Source organism: Lampetra fluviatilis, chromosome 57 (assembly GCF_964198595.1).
Source record: "Lampetra fluviatilis chromosome 57, kcLamFluv1.1, whole genome shotgun sequence".
Lineage (NCBI taxonomy): Eukaryota > Metazoa > Chordata > Hyperoartia > Petromyzontiformes > Petromyzontidae > Lampetra > Lampetra fluviatilis.
Window position 1 is genome coordinate 1822776 of NC_136331.1, and position 15301 is coordinate 1838076.

At 58.1% G+C, this 15301-nt stretch overlaps 1 protein-coding gene across 1 annotated transcript in view; it reads left to right on the forward strand.

The window, feature by feature from the left end:
- The window catches only part of XPO4 (exportin 4), a 76765-nt gene that overhangs the window by 31113 nt on the left and 30351 nt on the right, over positions 1 to 15301 (forward strand). The window contains exons 6-10 of the mRNA XM_078880309.1: positions 2247 to 2399; positions 3361 to 3474; positions 13461 to 13618; positions 14077 to 14251; positions 14987 to 15163. Of these exons, the coding sequence (XP_078736435.1) occupies positions 2247 to 2399; positions 3361 to 3474; positions 13461 to 13618; positions 14077 to 14251; positions 14987 to 15163 (777 nt within the window). The remainder of the gene's footprint in view (positions 1 to 2246; positions 2400 to 3360; positions 3475 to 13460; positions 13619 to 14076; positions 14252 to 14986; positions 15164 to 15301) is intronic.

The window sequence follows — 15301 nt, forward strand, 5'->3', positions numbered from 1 at the left end:
AGGGATTCATCTTCTCGGTTCTTTCGGTAAAGTCACGTAGAAGGGAAATAATAAAATAAAAAAAATAAAACAATAAAATACAATTCTCACGACGCTTCGGCCACAACGCAAGCAGCCGTCCTCAGGTGAAGAACAGGTCTGTCGGAAAGACAGCATCTGAATGTCTTTCCGACAGACCTGTTCTTCACCTGAGGACGGCTGCTTGCGTTGTGGCCGAAATGTCGTGAGAATTGTATTTTATTATGTTTTATTTTTATTATTTTATTATTTCCCTTCTACGTGACTTTACCGAAAGAACCAAGAAGAGGTTCCAGTAATGACGAGGTAAACCTAAATTATGAAAAATAATAATGGGTTTTACCCTTTCTGGCATACTTTGATACTGGAACAGAAAGGTCCCATGTTTAAAAAATATGCCACGGTTGGCTACGTACGCTGCGAAAGAAAAAATAATAATTAAAAGCCACTGCAACTATGTTTAGAACTAATAACTATTATATTACTGGGATCACACACACAGCAGCAGCAGCAGGGACATTGTCTCGCACCCCCACCCACCCATCTACTAGAACAAATAACCTGGCAGGACCCTCGTGAAAGAGTTGTTGTGATCTAGACTTGAAGTTTTCGTGACTGCAGCAATCCATAGTCTTTGGTTCTTTCGGTAAAGTCGCGTAGAAGGGAAATAATAAAATAATATAAATATAAAACAATTAAAATTATCACGACGTTTCGACTGCAACACAAGCTGTGGATTTCACACCTGATGATGATTGCTTGCGTTGCAGTCGAAACGTCGTGAGAATTTTTATTGTTTTATATTTATATAATTTTATTATTTCCCTTCTACGTGACTTTACCAAAAGAACCAAAGATTACACTGGTCAACACACTTTTTCTGGCATAAGGTATCCAACGGTTTTAAGGATATTTTGGGGTGCTGATTCCAAATGTGGCATCAGTTTTTGTCCATCGCATCAGGTTTTTGAGATATCAAATATTGCATTTTCAATAAAAACTGCAGAAGAAAAATATTAAATAAATGTGGATATCTACATAAAATGATATTATAAACACACTCGCAACAACTTGCAATCATAAGTGACAGAGTTAATTTCGGGTAAAATCAATGAAAATGGGGTATGCCGATAGCATAAAAATGAGATGTGATAGAGCAAATCAGATTTGGAATCGGCACCCTGAAATTAGTCTAAAACCGCTGCAAAAGTCCAGGCCAGAAAAAAATGTGTTTTTTTTGTTGACCAGTGTTACGGTTGTTGTGATTTGGGAGAGCGGAGGCGGCGTGGTTTGCGCTACGCTGCGCTACGAGCCCGGCGACCCGAGTTCCATTCCCCAACACCACAGTGACGATTGTCTGAACCGGTCCTGAGCCTCCCCTAGGTCGGCTCGGCCTCAAATGAGTACCTGGTGTAGCGGTGTGTAATGAACATCGCTTCTGGGGCGTGGTGCTGGCCACCCACCCCCTCGTGTGACATGCCGGCCTTCATAGGTGCTCGCTAACAGCACTTGGCCCGACAGTCTGTTAAAGGCTATACGGGGGATCTTTGGAATGTTTTTAGGTGTAGCCATGTGCGGGTGTGTGTGTGTGTGTGCATAAGTGCACACACACTCACTCACTCACACTCACACACACACTCACTCACACTCACACACACTCGCACACTCACACACACACTCACTCACACACACGCTCACACACACGCTCACATACTCGCACACACACTCGCACACTCGCACACACTCACACACACACTCACACACACACTCGCACACAAACACACTCGCACACACTCGCACACACTCACTCACACACACACTCACACACACTCGCACACACACTCACACACTCACACACACTCACACACTTACACACACACTCACACACTCACACACACTCACACTCACACACAAAGGCGGCTGTGGTATAGTCAGTACACTGCGCGTGACCCGAGTTCGATTCCCGCTCACGGCCGACATCGGTGGCGGTCATCTGAACCGGTCCTGGGACCTGCCCGGCGCCGTGTGTGGTAACCATCGCCACTGGGGAGACGAGAGGCGGTGGCGCGCGGTGTCGCTGGCCACCCACCCACCCACCCACCCACCCCCGTCTCGCGCGCCGTGCCCACCTTCCCTGGCGCCGCTCGTTGGAAACGGCGCTTGGCCCAAAGGTCCGTCGCGCTTGACGGTGACACGGGGTGGGGATCTTTGTCTTTGCCCGTGTCCAGGAGTCGGAGCTGCAGCAGGTGTTCGTGCTCACCGTGGAGATGCTGCAGGAGTTCTGCAAGTGTCCCAACCTCACGGCGCACATGTCCTCCGTGTTCCACCGTTTCCTGGCGCTCGCCAACCAGGTGCTCAGCTGGAACTTCCTCCCGCCCAACCATATCCTCGCTCGCCGCTGCGACGCGTGTTCAGCCATTCTCGACCCTAGAGCGTCCCCCGCAGGGGTTCCACTGGGGTTCCACAGGGGTTCCGTAGGGGTTCCACGGGTTTTGAAGGGGTTCTGTAGGGCTTCCACAGGGGTTCCGTAGTGGTTCTGTAGGAGTTATGTAGGGGTTCTGTAGGGGTTCTGTAGGGGTTCTGTAGGGGATCTGTAGGGGTTCTCTAGGGGTTCTCTAGGGGTTCTGTAGGGGTTCTGTAGAGGTTCTGTAAGAGTTATGTAGGGGTTCTGTAGGAGTTCTGTAGGGGTTCTGTAGGGGATCTGTAGGGGATCTGTAGGGGATCTGTAGGGGATCTGTAGGGGTTCTGTAGGGGATCTGTAGGGGTTCTGTAGGGAATCTGTAGGGGATCTGTAGGGGTTCTGTAGGGGATCTGTAAGGGTTCTGTAGGGAATCTGTAGGGGTTCTGTAGGGGATCTGTAGGGGATCTGTAGGGGTTCTGTAGGGGTTCTGTAGGGGATCTGTAGGGGATCTGTAGGGGTTCTGTAGGGGGTTCTGTAGGGGATCTGTAGGGGATCCGTAGGGGATCCGTAGGGGTTCTGTGGGGGTTCCACAGGGGTTCCACAGGGGTTCCAAAGGGGTTCATACTCTGAACCACGCTGGGTCAGCGTCGGGGAGGGGGCCGGGGGTGACTCGGCTGTAACAAAACTGAACAAGGAGTGGGGATAGACAAGTAGCCAACTCGAGGTTGAGAACGACCGCCCTATAGACCCCTCATAGGGAGAGGGGGGGGGGACCCCCTTGGTAACCCCCTTGGTGTACCCCCTTGGTATACCTTCTCGGTGTACCCCCTTGGTGTACCCCCTTGGTGTACCCCCTTGGTGTACCCCCTCGGTGTACCCCCTTGGTGTACCCCCTTGGTGTACCCCCTTGTGGTGGAGTTCCCTTGACTGCCGCGTCAGCACTGGGCCGGCACTACATGGCGCTGTTGGAGGCGTCACAGAACGTGATGCTCAAGCCGACGGCGAGCTGGAGAGACTCGCTGCTCAACGCTCGCGTGCTGGAGCTCTTCTTCCAGGTTCGTGACTCACGCGGTCACTCACTCACTCATTCACTCACACACTCACGCTTACTCACTCACACTCTCACTCACACTCACTCACACACTCACACTCTTACTCATTCACTCACTCACTCACTCTCTCTCTCATACTCTCACTCACTCAATCACACACTCACTCATTCACTCACTCACTCATTCACTCACGCATACTCTCACTCACACTCTTACTCACACACTCACTCACACACACACTCACTCACTCATTCACTCACACACTCACGCTTACTCACTCACACTCTCACTCACACTCACTCACACACACACTCACACACTCATTCACTCACTCACACTCTTACTCACACACTCACACTCACTCACACACTCACTCATTCACTCACTCACTCACACTCACACACTCACACACACACTCACTCACTCACACTCACTCACTCTCTCACTCACACACTCACTCACTCACGCTCTCACACACTCACTCACTCATTCACTCACACACTCACGCTTACTCACTCACACTCTCACTCACACTCACTCACTCACACACACACTCACACACTCATTCACTCACTCACACTCTTACTCACACACTCACACTCACTCACACACTCACTCATTCACTCACTCACTCACACTCACTCACACACACACACACTCACTCACTCACTCACACACTCACTCACTCACTCTCTCACACACTCACTCACTCATTCACTCACTCATTCTCACACTCACTCACTCACACTCACTCACACTCTCACACTCACACACTCACTCACACTCTCACACTCACTCTCACACTCAATCACACTGTCACTCACTCACACCCTCACTCTCACTCACTCGGCCACTCACACTCTCACTACACTCTCACACTCTCACTCACTCACACTTTCACTCACACTCTCTCACTCACATTTTTATTCACTCACTCACACTGACGCTCACTGTCACCAGTTGTGATGAGTATGGGCTACCCCTAGTCAACCTAGGGGTAGCCCAGAATCTGCTAATATATCTGCCACTGTTACTGGTGGTGAGCGGGAATCGAACTCGAGTGGCCGGGTCTGTCGCCACCGCTCCTGTGCCCTCCCTTGTTGCTGGAGGGCGGCTGCCTCCCGACTTGCCCAGTGGCGTCCTTCACGAGTCTCCTCCGCAGAGGCCGATGTGATACCCGCACTGACACCGCACACACGGACACACGGATACCGCACACACGGACACTGCACACACGGACACCCGCACACACAGACGCGCACACAGACGACACACAGACGCGCACGCAGATACAGAAGACGCACACACACAGACACGCACACACAGACACGCACGCACACACACACAGACACGCACGCACACAGACACGCACGCACACAGACACGCACGCACACAGACACGCAGGCACACAGACACGCACGCACACAGACGCACCCACACAGACGCACGCACACAGACGCACGCACACTGACACATGCACACTGACACATGCACACGCACGAACACGAAAGCCCTCATGCAGACACACACACACTGACACCACATGCAGACGTGCGCACACAGACGCACACACACATAGACACCACACACTGACACCGCACGCACACACACACACAGACACGCACACACAGACACGCATACACAGACACGCACGCACACAGACGCATGCACACTGACGCATGCACACCGACACGCACACACACACAGACACCACACACACAGACGCACAGACAGACGACGCACAGACGCGCACGCAGATACAGAAGACGCACACACACAGGCACGCACACACACAGACACGCACACACACAGACACGCACGCACACACACACACACAGACGCACGCACACAGACGCATGCACACAGATGCATGCACACTGACGCATGCACACAGACACCGCACGCAGACGCTCACTCAGACGTGCGCACACAGAAGCGCACACACATGGACGCACGCACACAGACGCGGCACACACAGACGAACACGGCACACGCAGACACGGCACACACACAGACGCACGCACACAGACACGGCACACACAGACGAACACAGACACGGCACACACACAGACACGGCACACACAGACGAACACAGACACGGCGCACACAGACACGGCACACACACAGACGCACGCACACAGACACGGCACACGCAGACGAACACAGACACGGCACACACACAGACGAACACAGACACGGCGCACACAGACACGGCACACACACAGACGAACACACAAACACAGACACGGCTCACACAGACACGGCTCGCACAGACACGGCTCGCGCAGACACGGCTCGCGCAGACACGGCACACGCAGACACGGCACACGCAGACACGGCACACGCAGACACGGCACACGCAGACACGGCACGCGCAGACACGGCACGCGCAGACACGGCTCGCGCAGACACGGCTCGCGCAGACACGGCTCGCGCAGACACGGCACACGCAGACACGGCACACGCAGACACGGCACACGCAGACACGGCACACGCAGACACGGCACACGCAGACACGGCACACGCAGACACGGCACACACAAACGAACACAGACACGGCACACGCAGACACGGCACACGCAGACACGGCACACACAGACACGGCACACGCAGACACGGCTCACGCAGACACGGCTCACGCAGACACGCCACACACAGACGAACACACACACAGACGAACACGCACACAGACACGGCACACACAGACACGGCACACACAGACGAACACACACACAGATGAACACGCACACAGACACGGCGCACACAGACGAACACACACACAGACGAACACGCACACAGACACGCCACACGGCACACACAGACACGGCACACACAGACGAACACACACACAGACGAACACGCACACAGACACGGCTCACACAGACACGGACACACAGACACGGACACACAGACACGGCACACACAGACGGACACAGACGAACACGCACACAGACACGGCACACACAGACGGACACAGACACAGACGAACACAGACACGCGCGCACACAGACACGGCACACACAGACACGGACACGCACACAGACACGGACACACAGACGAACACACGCACACAGACAGACGCAGGCGGCGCTGGTCAGAATGTCTCGGCCGGTGTCTGGTTTCGCATCGAGGGCCTCCGGTGCCGACTCCGTCTCAGGGGGCGCTCATTCCGCCCCCCGCGCCGGGAAACGCGGCTTAGGCCGCTAAGTCGGCGCGTTGTTAAGGGATCAGCGGACATGGCGGTGGAGAGGGGGCGGGGGGGCGAGCCGGTGGAGCTGGTGGTGGTGGCGGGGGTGGTGGTGGGGGTGATGGTGGTGGTGGCGGGGATGGTGGTGGTGGTGGCGGGGGTGATGGTGGTGGCTTGGGTGGTGGCGGGGGTGGTGGTGGCGGGGGTGATGGTGGTGGTGGTGGCAGGGGTGATGGTGGTGGCTGGGGGGGTGGTGGTGGTGGTGGTGGCTTGGGTGGTGGTGGTGGCGGGGGTGGTGGTGGGGGTGATGATGGTGGTGGCGGGGGTGGTGGTGGGGGTGATGGTGGTGGTGGCGGGGGGGATGGTGGTGGTGGCGGGGGTGATTGGTGGTGGTGGGGGTGATGGTGGGGGTGATGGTGGTGGTGGCGGTGGTGATTGGTGGTGGTGGTGGTGAGGGTGTTGGCGGGGATGATGGTGGTGGCTGGGGTGATTGGTGGTGGTGGCTGGAATGGTGGTGGTGGCGGGAGTGGTGGTGGTGGCTGGTGTGATTGCTGGTGGCGCAGAGTTATTTGGTGGTGGTGGTGGTGTCGGCGTGGGTTGTGGTGGTGTCGGTGAGGTGGTGGTGGTGGTGTCGGGGTGGTACAGCGTTTAGCGCGTTGCGCTTCGAACCTGTCGACCGCCACCAGTGACAGGAATCTGAACTTGTCCCAGGCCACCCTTAAGTCGACTTGAGCCTCAAATGAGTCCCCGGTGCGATGTGCAAACATCGCCATTGTGGAGAGCGAGGTGTCTGGACGTGGTGTTGCTGCCCACCCACCCCCTCGTGTGCCACAGTGCCGGTCTTCACCGATGCTATTCGCTAACAGCACTTGCCCCAACAGCCTGTTTTTCCCTTTCTCTCTGCATGGGTTTCCAGCCGGGTTCTTCGGTTTCCTCCTCCTCCTGCTCCTCCCCATAACTGAAGAAAAACCGCACGCAGTGTCACCGGTATTCGAGGGGCAGATAGGGAGAAAGAGCTGGGGAGGGGGGGGGAGATAGTGGGACAGAAAGAGGGGGGAGATAGCGGGAGAGTGGGAGAGACTAGGAGGGCGGGAGAGAGGTGAGAGCGTGGGAGAGAGGGGGGAGAGGCCAGGAGGGTGGGAGATAGAGGAGAGAGAGCGAGTGGCAGAGAGTGGGAGGGAGCGAGAGAGATGGAGGAAGAGCAGGGGAGACGGTGGGGGGGGGAGTTGGAGAGAGGGGAGATGGTGAGGCAGAGCGGGAGATAGTGGCAGGGTGGGAGAGACCTGGAAGGTGGGAGAGAGGCAGAGGGGAGAGCAGGGGGGGTAGTGGGAGAGTGCGGGAGGAGGAGGGGGAGAGGGGCCAGCAGAGCAGGAGACAGAGGAGAGCGAGAGGGAGAGTGGTGGGGGGGGTAGGTTACCTGTGGCCGCGATGGCTGGGGGGGGTCCGTGCTGGGGTCTGACCCTGTGGTGCGCCGGGGGTGGCGGTGCCGTGGGACGGCCACTCCGCCGCTGTGTTTGTGTGTTGGTGTGAGAGGCTTGCTGAGTGAGTGAATCGGCGCGCGTGTCTGCGCGCGTGTATTTTGACACACGCACACAGACGCAAGTATATTATGGCGGGAGACGCGCACACACAGACGCACGCACGCAGCCGCACGCAGACGCACGTACACAGACGCACGCACACAGACGCGGCACGAGTGGTGGCTCGGTGGTTAGCGCTCTGCGCTAACGGGGCGACGACGACCCAGTTTGATTCCCGGCCGCGGGTAATAGTCGGTGTGATTATCCAAAGCGGTCCTGGGCCTCCCTTAGGTCGACTTAGTCTGAAATGAGTACCTGTTGCGGTGTCTGTACTGGGGAGACAAAGGCGGCCAGGCGTGGTGCTGGCCAACCATCCCCTCGTGTGCCGTGCCGGCCTTGATAGGCGCTGCTCGCTAACAGCACTGTCAAGGATAGATGGGGAATATTTGTGTCCGTGTGTGTGTGTGTGTTCGCGAGTGAGTGATGTTAGCGATTGTGTTACCGAGTGAGTGTGTGTGACCCCAAAGTGCACCTAGGCTGGCACGCGGGGGGTGGTGTGGGGTGGTTTGGAATCTCAGTCTTTGTTGTCTTTGTCGCTGAGTGGAATTCCATCGAATGACTCCGTGGGGGGGGAGGGAGGGGAGTGGTTTGCAATCATAACTCCACGGCCGCCGCGGTCGTGCACCCAACACCCCGCACGCGCACGCCACCCCCACGCTCCCCCAAATACCCCGCACGCGCACGCCACCCCCACGCCACCCCCACGCTCGCGCGCGGCGCACTCGGCCACTCGTGCCACGTGCCACGAGCCACGTGCCACGTGCCCCCCGCGATTGAAGGCGTGCCAGCGGCGTCCCAGGAATGACGGCAAGTGGCTACGGCCCGCGGCTTTGAACCCCGGGGTCGCGCCGCTCGGCCCGGGTGTGTTGCGACACACGGAAATTGCCTGTGTGTGTGTGTGTGCGTGAGTGCGTGTGCGCACGTGGGTGCGCGCGTGTCCGTGCGTGTGTGTGTGCATGTGTGTGTGTGCGTGCGCGCACGTGTGCGTGCGTATGTGTGTGCGTGCGTGCGTACGTTTGTGTATTTATCTCTGTGTGTATTTGTCAAAGGTTTTCGTGAGTGGTGCTGGCCTTCATAGGTGGTACTCGCTAACAGCACTTGCCCCAAAAGCCCGTTAAAGCCACATCGGGATCTTAGTCCATCTGTGTGTGTGAGTGAGAGTGCATGTGTGAGTGAGAGTGTGTGTGTGTGAGAGTGAGTGTGTGTGTGTGTGTGTGAGTGCGTGTGTGCGTGAGTGCATTTGTGTGAGTGAGTGAAAGAGTGAGTGTGTGTGAGAGAGAGTGCATGTGTGTTTGAGTTTGAGTGCGTGTGTGTGTGAGTGCGTGTGTGCGTGAGTGAAAGAGTGTGTGTGTGAGTGAGAGTGCATGTGTGTGAGTGCGTGTGTGTGAGTGAGTGAAAGAGTGAGTGTATGAGTGAAAGTGAGTGTGTGAGTGAAAGTGAGTGTGTGAGTGAAAGTGAGTGTGTGAGTGAAAGTGAGTGTGTGAGTGAAAGTGAGTGTGTGAGAGAGAGTGTGTGTGTGCGTGAGTGAGTGAAAGAGTGTGTGTATGAGTGAGAGTGCATGTGTGTTTGAGTGCGTGCGTGTTTGAGTGCGAGTGTGTGTGTGTTTGTTTTGATGACCCAGGTCACTCGCTCTTGCAAAGCACAACGTGCAAAGCCACTTGTCCCCAGTCGCCTGTACAGCCCCAGCAGTCTGAGTGAGCGAGGAGAGCGAGAGAGCGAGCTGGTGAGGACAGAGGGAGCGGGCGAGCGACAGGGCGAGAGAGTGAGTGAGCGACAGGGCGAGAGAGCGAGCAGACGAGAGAGCGAGTGAGCGAGAGAGCAGGCGGGCGACAGGACGAGAGAGCGAGCGGAAGAGAGGGCGAGCGGGCGACAGGGCGGGCGACAGAGCGGGCGAGCAAGCTAGTGGGCGAGTGAGCGCGAGTGCTCGTGAGCGAGTGACAGGCGGCCGCACTTTGAACTCTCCCGCCGCCCTCTCGCAGAGTTTTCCGACAGATTGTGCCTCCCTCACCCCCCCCCCACCTCGTTTGTCGGTGCAAAATGTCTGCAGTCGGCAGCTGTGGCCTGACTGGTGGCATGTGACACGCGGCGCGATGGGGAAGGGTGGCGGCTGGTGGTGGGGGGGGGGCGTGTTCGCGCGCGTGAATATACACGCAGGGACACACGCAGGGACACGCAGGGACACACGCACGGACACACACGCACGGACACACACGCACGGACACACGCACGGACACACTTTTAAACATAGCGCTGATGGCACCTGCCCCGGCAGTTCGCGCGATCTGTTCCTTGCGTGCGCATCGCTCCTGGCTTCGCGCGAGAGGCTCCCACTCTCCCCTTCCTCACCGTTCCCGTGTCTCGACGAGCCGGGGATTGTTATTAGTTTAATCTGTCCTTGTCCTCGCCGTCTCTTGTCCACGCTGACGAAAGGTAAAACTGTGAAGATGTGAGATGTGAGTGATGGGGTCGGTGAGGTGAGTGATGGGTCGGTGAGGTGAGTGATGGGTCGGTGAGGTGAGTGATGGGTCGGGGAGGTGAGTGATGGGTCGGAGAGGTGAGTGATGGAGTCCGTGAGGTGAGTGATGGAGTCCGTGAGGTGAGTGATGGGTCGGTGAGGTGAGTGATGGAGTCCGTGAGGTGAGTGATGGAGTCCGTGAGGTGAGTGATGGAGTCCGTGAGGTGAGTGATGGGTCGGTGAGGTGAGTGATGGGGCGGTGAGGTGAGTGATGGGGCGGTGAGGTGAGTGATGGGGCGGTGAGTGATGGGGCAGTGAGGTGAGTGATGGGGTCGGTGAGGTGAGTGATGGGTCCGTGAGGTGAGTGATGGGGTCGGTGAGGTGAGTGATGGGTCGGTGAGGTGAGTGATGGGGTCGGTGAGGTGAGTGATGGGGTCGGTGAGGTGAGTGATGGGGTCGGTGAGGTGAGTGATGGGGGCGGTGAGGTGAGTGATGGGGGCGGTGAGGTGAGTGATGGTGGGGTGAGTGATGGGGGCGGTGAGGTGAGTGATGGGGTGGGTGAGGTGAGTGATGGGGGCGGTGAGGTGAGTGATGGTGAGGTGAGTGATGGGGTGGGTGAGGTGAGTGATGGGGGCGGTGAGGTGAGTGATGGTGAGGTGAGTGATGGGGTGGGTGAGGTGAGTGATGGGGCGGTGAGGTGAGTGATGGTGAGGTGAGTGATGGGTTCGGTGAGGTGAGTGATGGGTCGGTGAGGTGAGTGATGGTGAGGTGAGTGATGGGGTCGGTGAGGTGAGTGATGGGGGTGGTGAGGTGAGTGATGGGGTGGGTGAGGTGAGTGATGGGGGCGGTGAGGTAAGTGATGGGGTCGGTGAGGTGAGTGATGGTGAGGTGAGTGATGGGGTGGGTGAGGTGAGTGATGGGGCGATGAGGTGAGTGATGGGGGCGGTGAGGTGAGTGATGGGGCGGTGAGGTGAGTGATGGGTCGGTGAGGTGAGTGATGGGTCGGTGAGGTGAGTGATGGGTCGGTGAGGTGAGTGATGGGGTCGGTGAGGTGAGTGATGGGGTCGGTGAGATGAGTGATGGGGTCGGTGAGGTGAGTGATGGGGTCGGTGAGGTGAGTGATGGGGTCGGTGAGGTGAGTGATGGGGCGGTGAGGTGAGTGATGGGGCGGTAAGGTGAGTGATGGGGTCGGTGAGGTGAGTGATGGGGTCGGTGAGGTGAGTGATGGGGTCGGTGAGGTGAGTGATGGGGGCGGTGAGGTGAGTGATGGGGGCGGTGAGGTGAGTGATGGTGGGGTGAGTGATGGGGGCGGTGAGGTGAGTGATGGGGTGGGTGAGGTGAGTGATGGGGGCGGTGAGGTGAGTGATGGTGAGGTGAGTGATGGGGTGGGTGAGGTGAGTGATGGGGGCGGTGAGGTGAGTGATGGTGAGGTGAGTGATGGGGTGGGTGAGGTGAGTGATGGGGCGGTGAGGTGAGTGATGGTGAGGTGAGTGATGGGTTCGGTGAGGTGAGTGATGGGTCGGTGAGGTGAGTGATGGTGAGGTGAGTGATGGGGTCGGTGAGGTGAGTGATGGGGGTGGTGAGGTGAGTGATGGGGTGGGTGAGGTGAGTGATGGGGGCGGTGAGGTAAGTGATGGGGTCGGTGAGGTGAGTGATGGTGAGGTGAGTGATGGGGTGGGTGAGGTGAGTGATGGGGCGGTGAGGTGAGTGATGGGGGCGGTGAGGTGAGTGATGGGGCGGTGAGGTGAGTGATGGGTCGGTGAGGTGAGTGATGGGTCGGTGAGGTGAGTGATGGGTCGGTGAGGTGAGTGATGGGGTCGGTGAGGTGAGTGATGGGGTCGGTGAGATGAGTGATGGGGTCGGTGAGGTGAGTGATGGGGTCGGTGAGGTGAGTGATGGGGTCGGTGAGGTGAGTGATGGGGCGGTGAGGTGAGTGATGGGGCGGTAAGGTGAGTGATGGGGCGGTGAGGTGAGTGATGGGTCGGTGAGGTGAGTGATGGTCGGTGAGGTGAGTGATGGGGGCGGTGAGGTGAGTGATGGGGTCGGTGAGGTGAGTGATGGAGTCGGTGAGGTGAGTGATGGGGGCGGTGAGGTGAGTGATGGGGGCGGTGAGGTGAGTGATGGGTCGGTGAGGTGAGTGATGGGGCGGTGAGGTGAGTGATGGTGAGGTGAGTGATGGGATCGTGAGGTGAGTGATGGGTCCGTGAGGATTCGAGGGATGCTTTTCGGTGATTCCTGTGAATATGAAATTTTGCGGTGATATCTTTTTAATGAATGACCTTAAACTACGTAAACTATTCAATCCATGAACATTATCTTACCACTTTATCTCTCATCGCCTGATCTCTCTCTCGATGCGGCCGTCGTAGCGCAGCGCACTAACCCCTACACATACACCAAAGACAAAGAACCCCCGTATAGCCTCAGCCGACTTTTGGGGCAAGTGATGTTAGCAAGCACCTGTGAAGGCCAGAACGGCACACGAGGGGGTGGGTGGCCAGCACCACGCCCGACCGCCTTTGCCTCCCCAGTGGCGATGTTTTACACACCACACCAGTTTCTCATTTGAGGCCGAGTCGACCTAGGGGAGGCCCATTACCGGTTCGGACAATCGTCACCGAAGTTGGCCACGAGCGGGAATACGAACCCGGCCTCGCCTGGTTTCGTATCACGGCGCGATAACAGCTGCGCCACTGCTCCCCGGCGGCCGCTGCCGACGCTGCGTCGGGCTGATGCGCGGGGACCATCTGTCTGTGCGTCCGCGCAGGTGCACGTGAAGGTGCGGGAGGACTCGGACATGGCGCAGGACTCCCTGCAGTGCCTGGCGCAGCTCGCCTCGCTGCACGGGCCCGTGCTGCCCGAGGCGGACTCCCAGCAGGAGTACCTGACGCACTACATCGAGGGCCTGCTGTCCATCATCGACGGGTGGGTTCGGCGTCGCTGGCGCCCACCGCGTCGGCACGGACTGACGAAACTTCCATTTCTTCAGAGCTGCTTTGTTACATGTTTAAGTTTGTTGTGTGTCCCCCACCCGCCCCCCGCGCCTCCGTTTAGCGCGGTCGGCTACGTGCCGTGCGAAAGGAGTTGGACGCACGTGAGCGTAGCGCCGCCGCTGTGACGTCGGCGCATTCGCCGTTCATCCAATTTCAGCTACGCTGGCGGCGTGTATCATCGCGAGCGACGATGGCCGCGGAGATTGGCTTGGGGCGGCGGCGTTTTGCCTGCGCCGCCGGCGGGACGAGCGGAAGCATCGGCGACCCCGCGGTGAAGACTCGCTCGTCTGCCGCCCTTGGCAGGCGCCGCCGCTTGCCAACGGCACTTTGCCCCGACAGTCTGTCAACGCTCGACGGGGTGGGGGACCTTTGTCTTTGTGCGCGCCGCAGGGTGGAGCTGGAGGACCACGAAGCGATCGGCATCTCCAACGTCGTCTACAACCTGATGAGCGCCTTCCCCCGCTCGGCGCTCACCGCGCTGCCCTCCGCCACCTTCTCCTCCTTCATCAGCTGCCTCACGCTCGTCACCGGCTCCTTCGGACGCTCCGCCGCTCTGGAGGAGGCCGTGAGTCCTCGCACGCTTTCAAAACTGTCGCTCGCGACTCGTCGCTATGATGACAACAAATGCCGACAGACGCGCGTGTATCTAAGGACAATCCAGGGAGGCAGGGGGACTTTAAAGAGCTTCCACAGCTCGTCGGATTTCGTGTTTTTAGAACAGCGTTGCCCTCAGTCTTACGTTGCCCGTAGACAGACAATGCCCATAGACTGTTGCCCATAGACTAGTGTTGCCCGTAGACTGAAGTTGCCCTCAGTCTTATGTTGCCCATAGACTGATGCCCGTAGACTGACGATGCCCGTAGACTAATGTTGCCCCTGGACTGACATTGCCTTCAGTCTTATGTTGCCCGTAGACTGACGATGCCCGTAGAAACGTTTTATTTTAGCTCTTTAGACGTCACGGGAAGACAAGCATGTGAATGTTTTCGCTCTCTCCCTCCCTCTCTCTTTCTCTCCCCCCGTCCCCCCATGCCGTGCGTGCGTACCTGTGCGTGCGTGCGTACCCGCGCGTGCGTACCCGCGCGTGCGTACCCGGGCGTTGCGTACCTGTGCGTGCGTGCGTACCTGTGCGTGCGTGCGTACCTGTGCGTACATGTGCCTGCGTACCTGTGCGTGCGTACCTGCGCGTGCGTACCTGTGCGTACCTGTGCGTGCATGCCTGTGCGTGCGTGCCTGTGCGTACCTGTGCCTGCGTACCCGTGCGTGCGTACCCGTGCGTGCGTACCTGTGCGTGCCGCAGCTGGACAAGGACGACCGCGTGTACACGGAGGCGTACGACCGCCTGCTGGAGTCGTGGCTGAACCTGGTGCAGGACCACCGCCACTTCCCCAAGGGTTTCTTCACGCAGCCGGCCATCCAGATCTTCAACTCCTACATCCAGTGCCACCTGTCGGCGCCGGAGGGCACCAGGAACCTGGTGGGCAAACGCGGCGGGACGTCGGCTCGCGGCCGGGCTCGTGTTGGTTTTTGCCGTCGTGATTTTCTGAGCCGCCCGCCCCCTACGATTAGCGCGGTTGCCTACGCACGGTGCGAAGAAAGTTCAACATCCGTACAA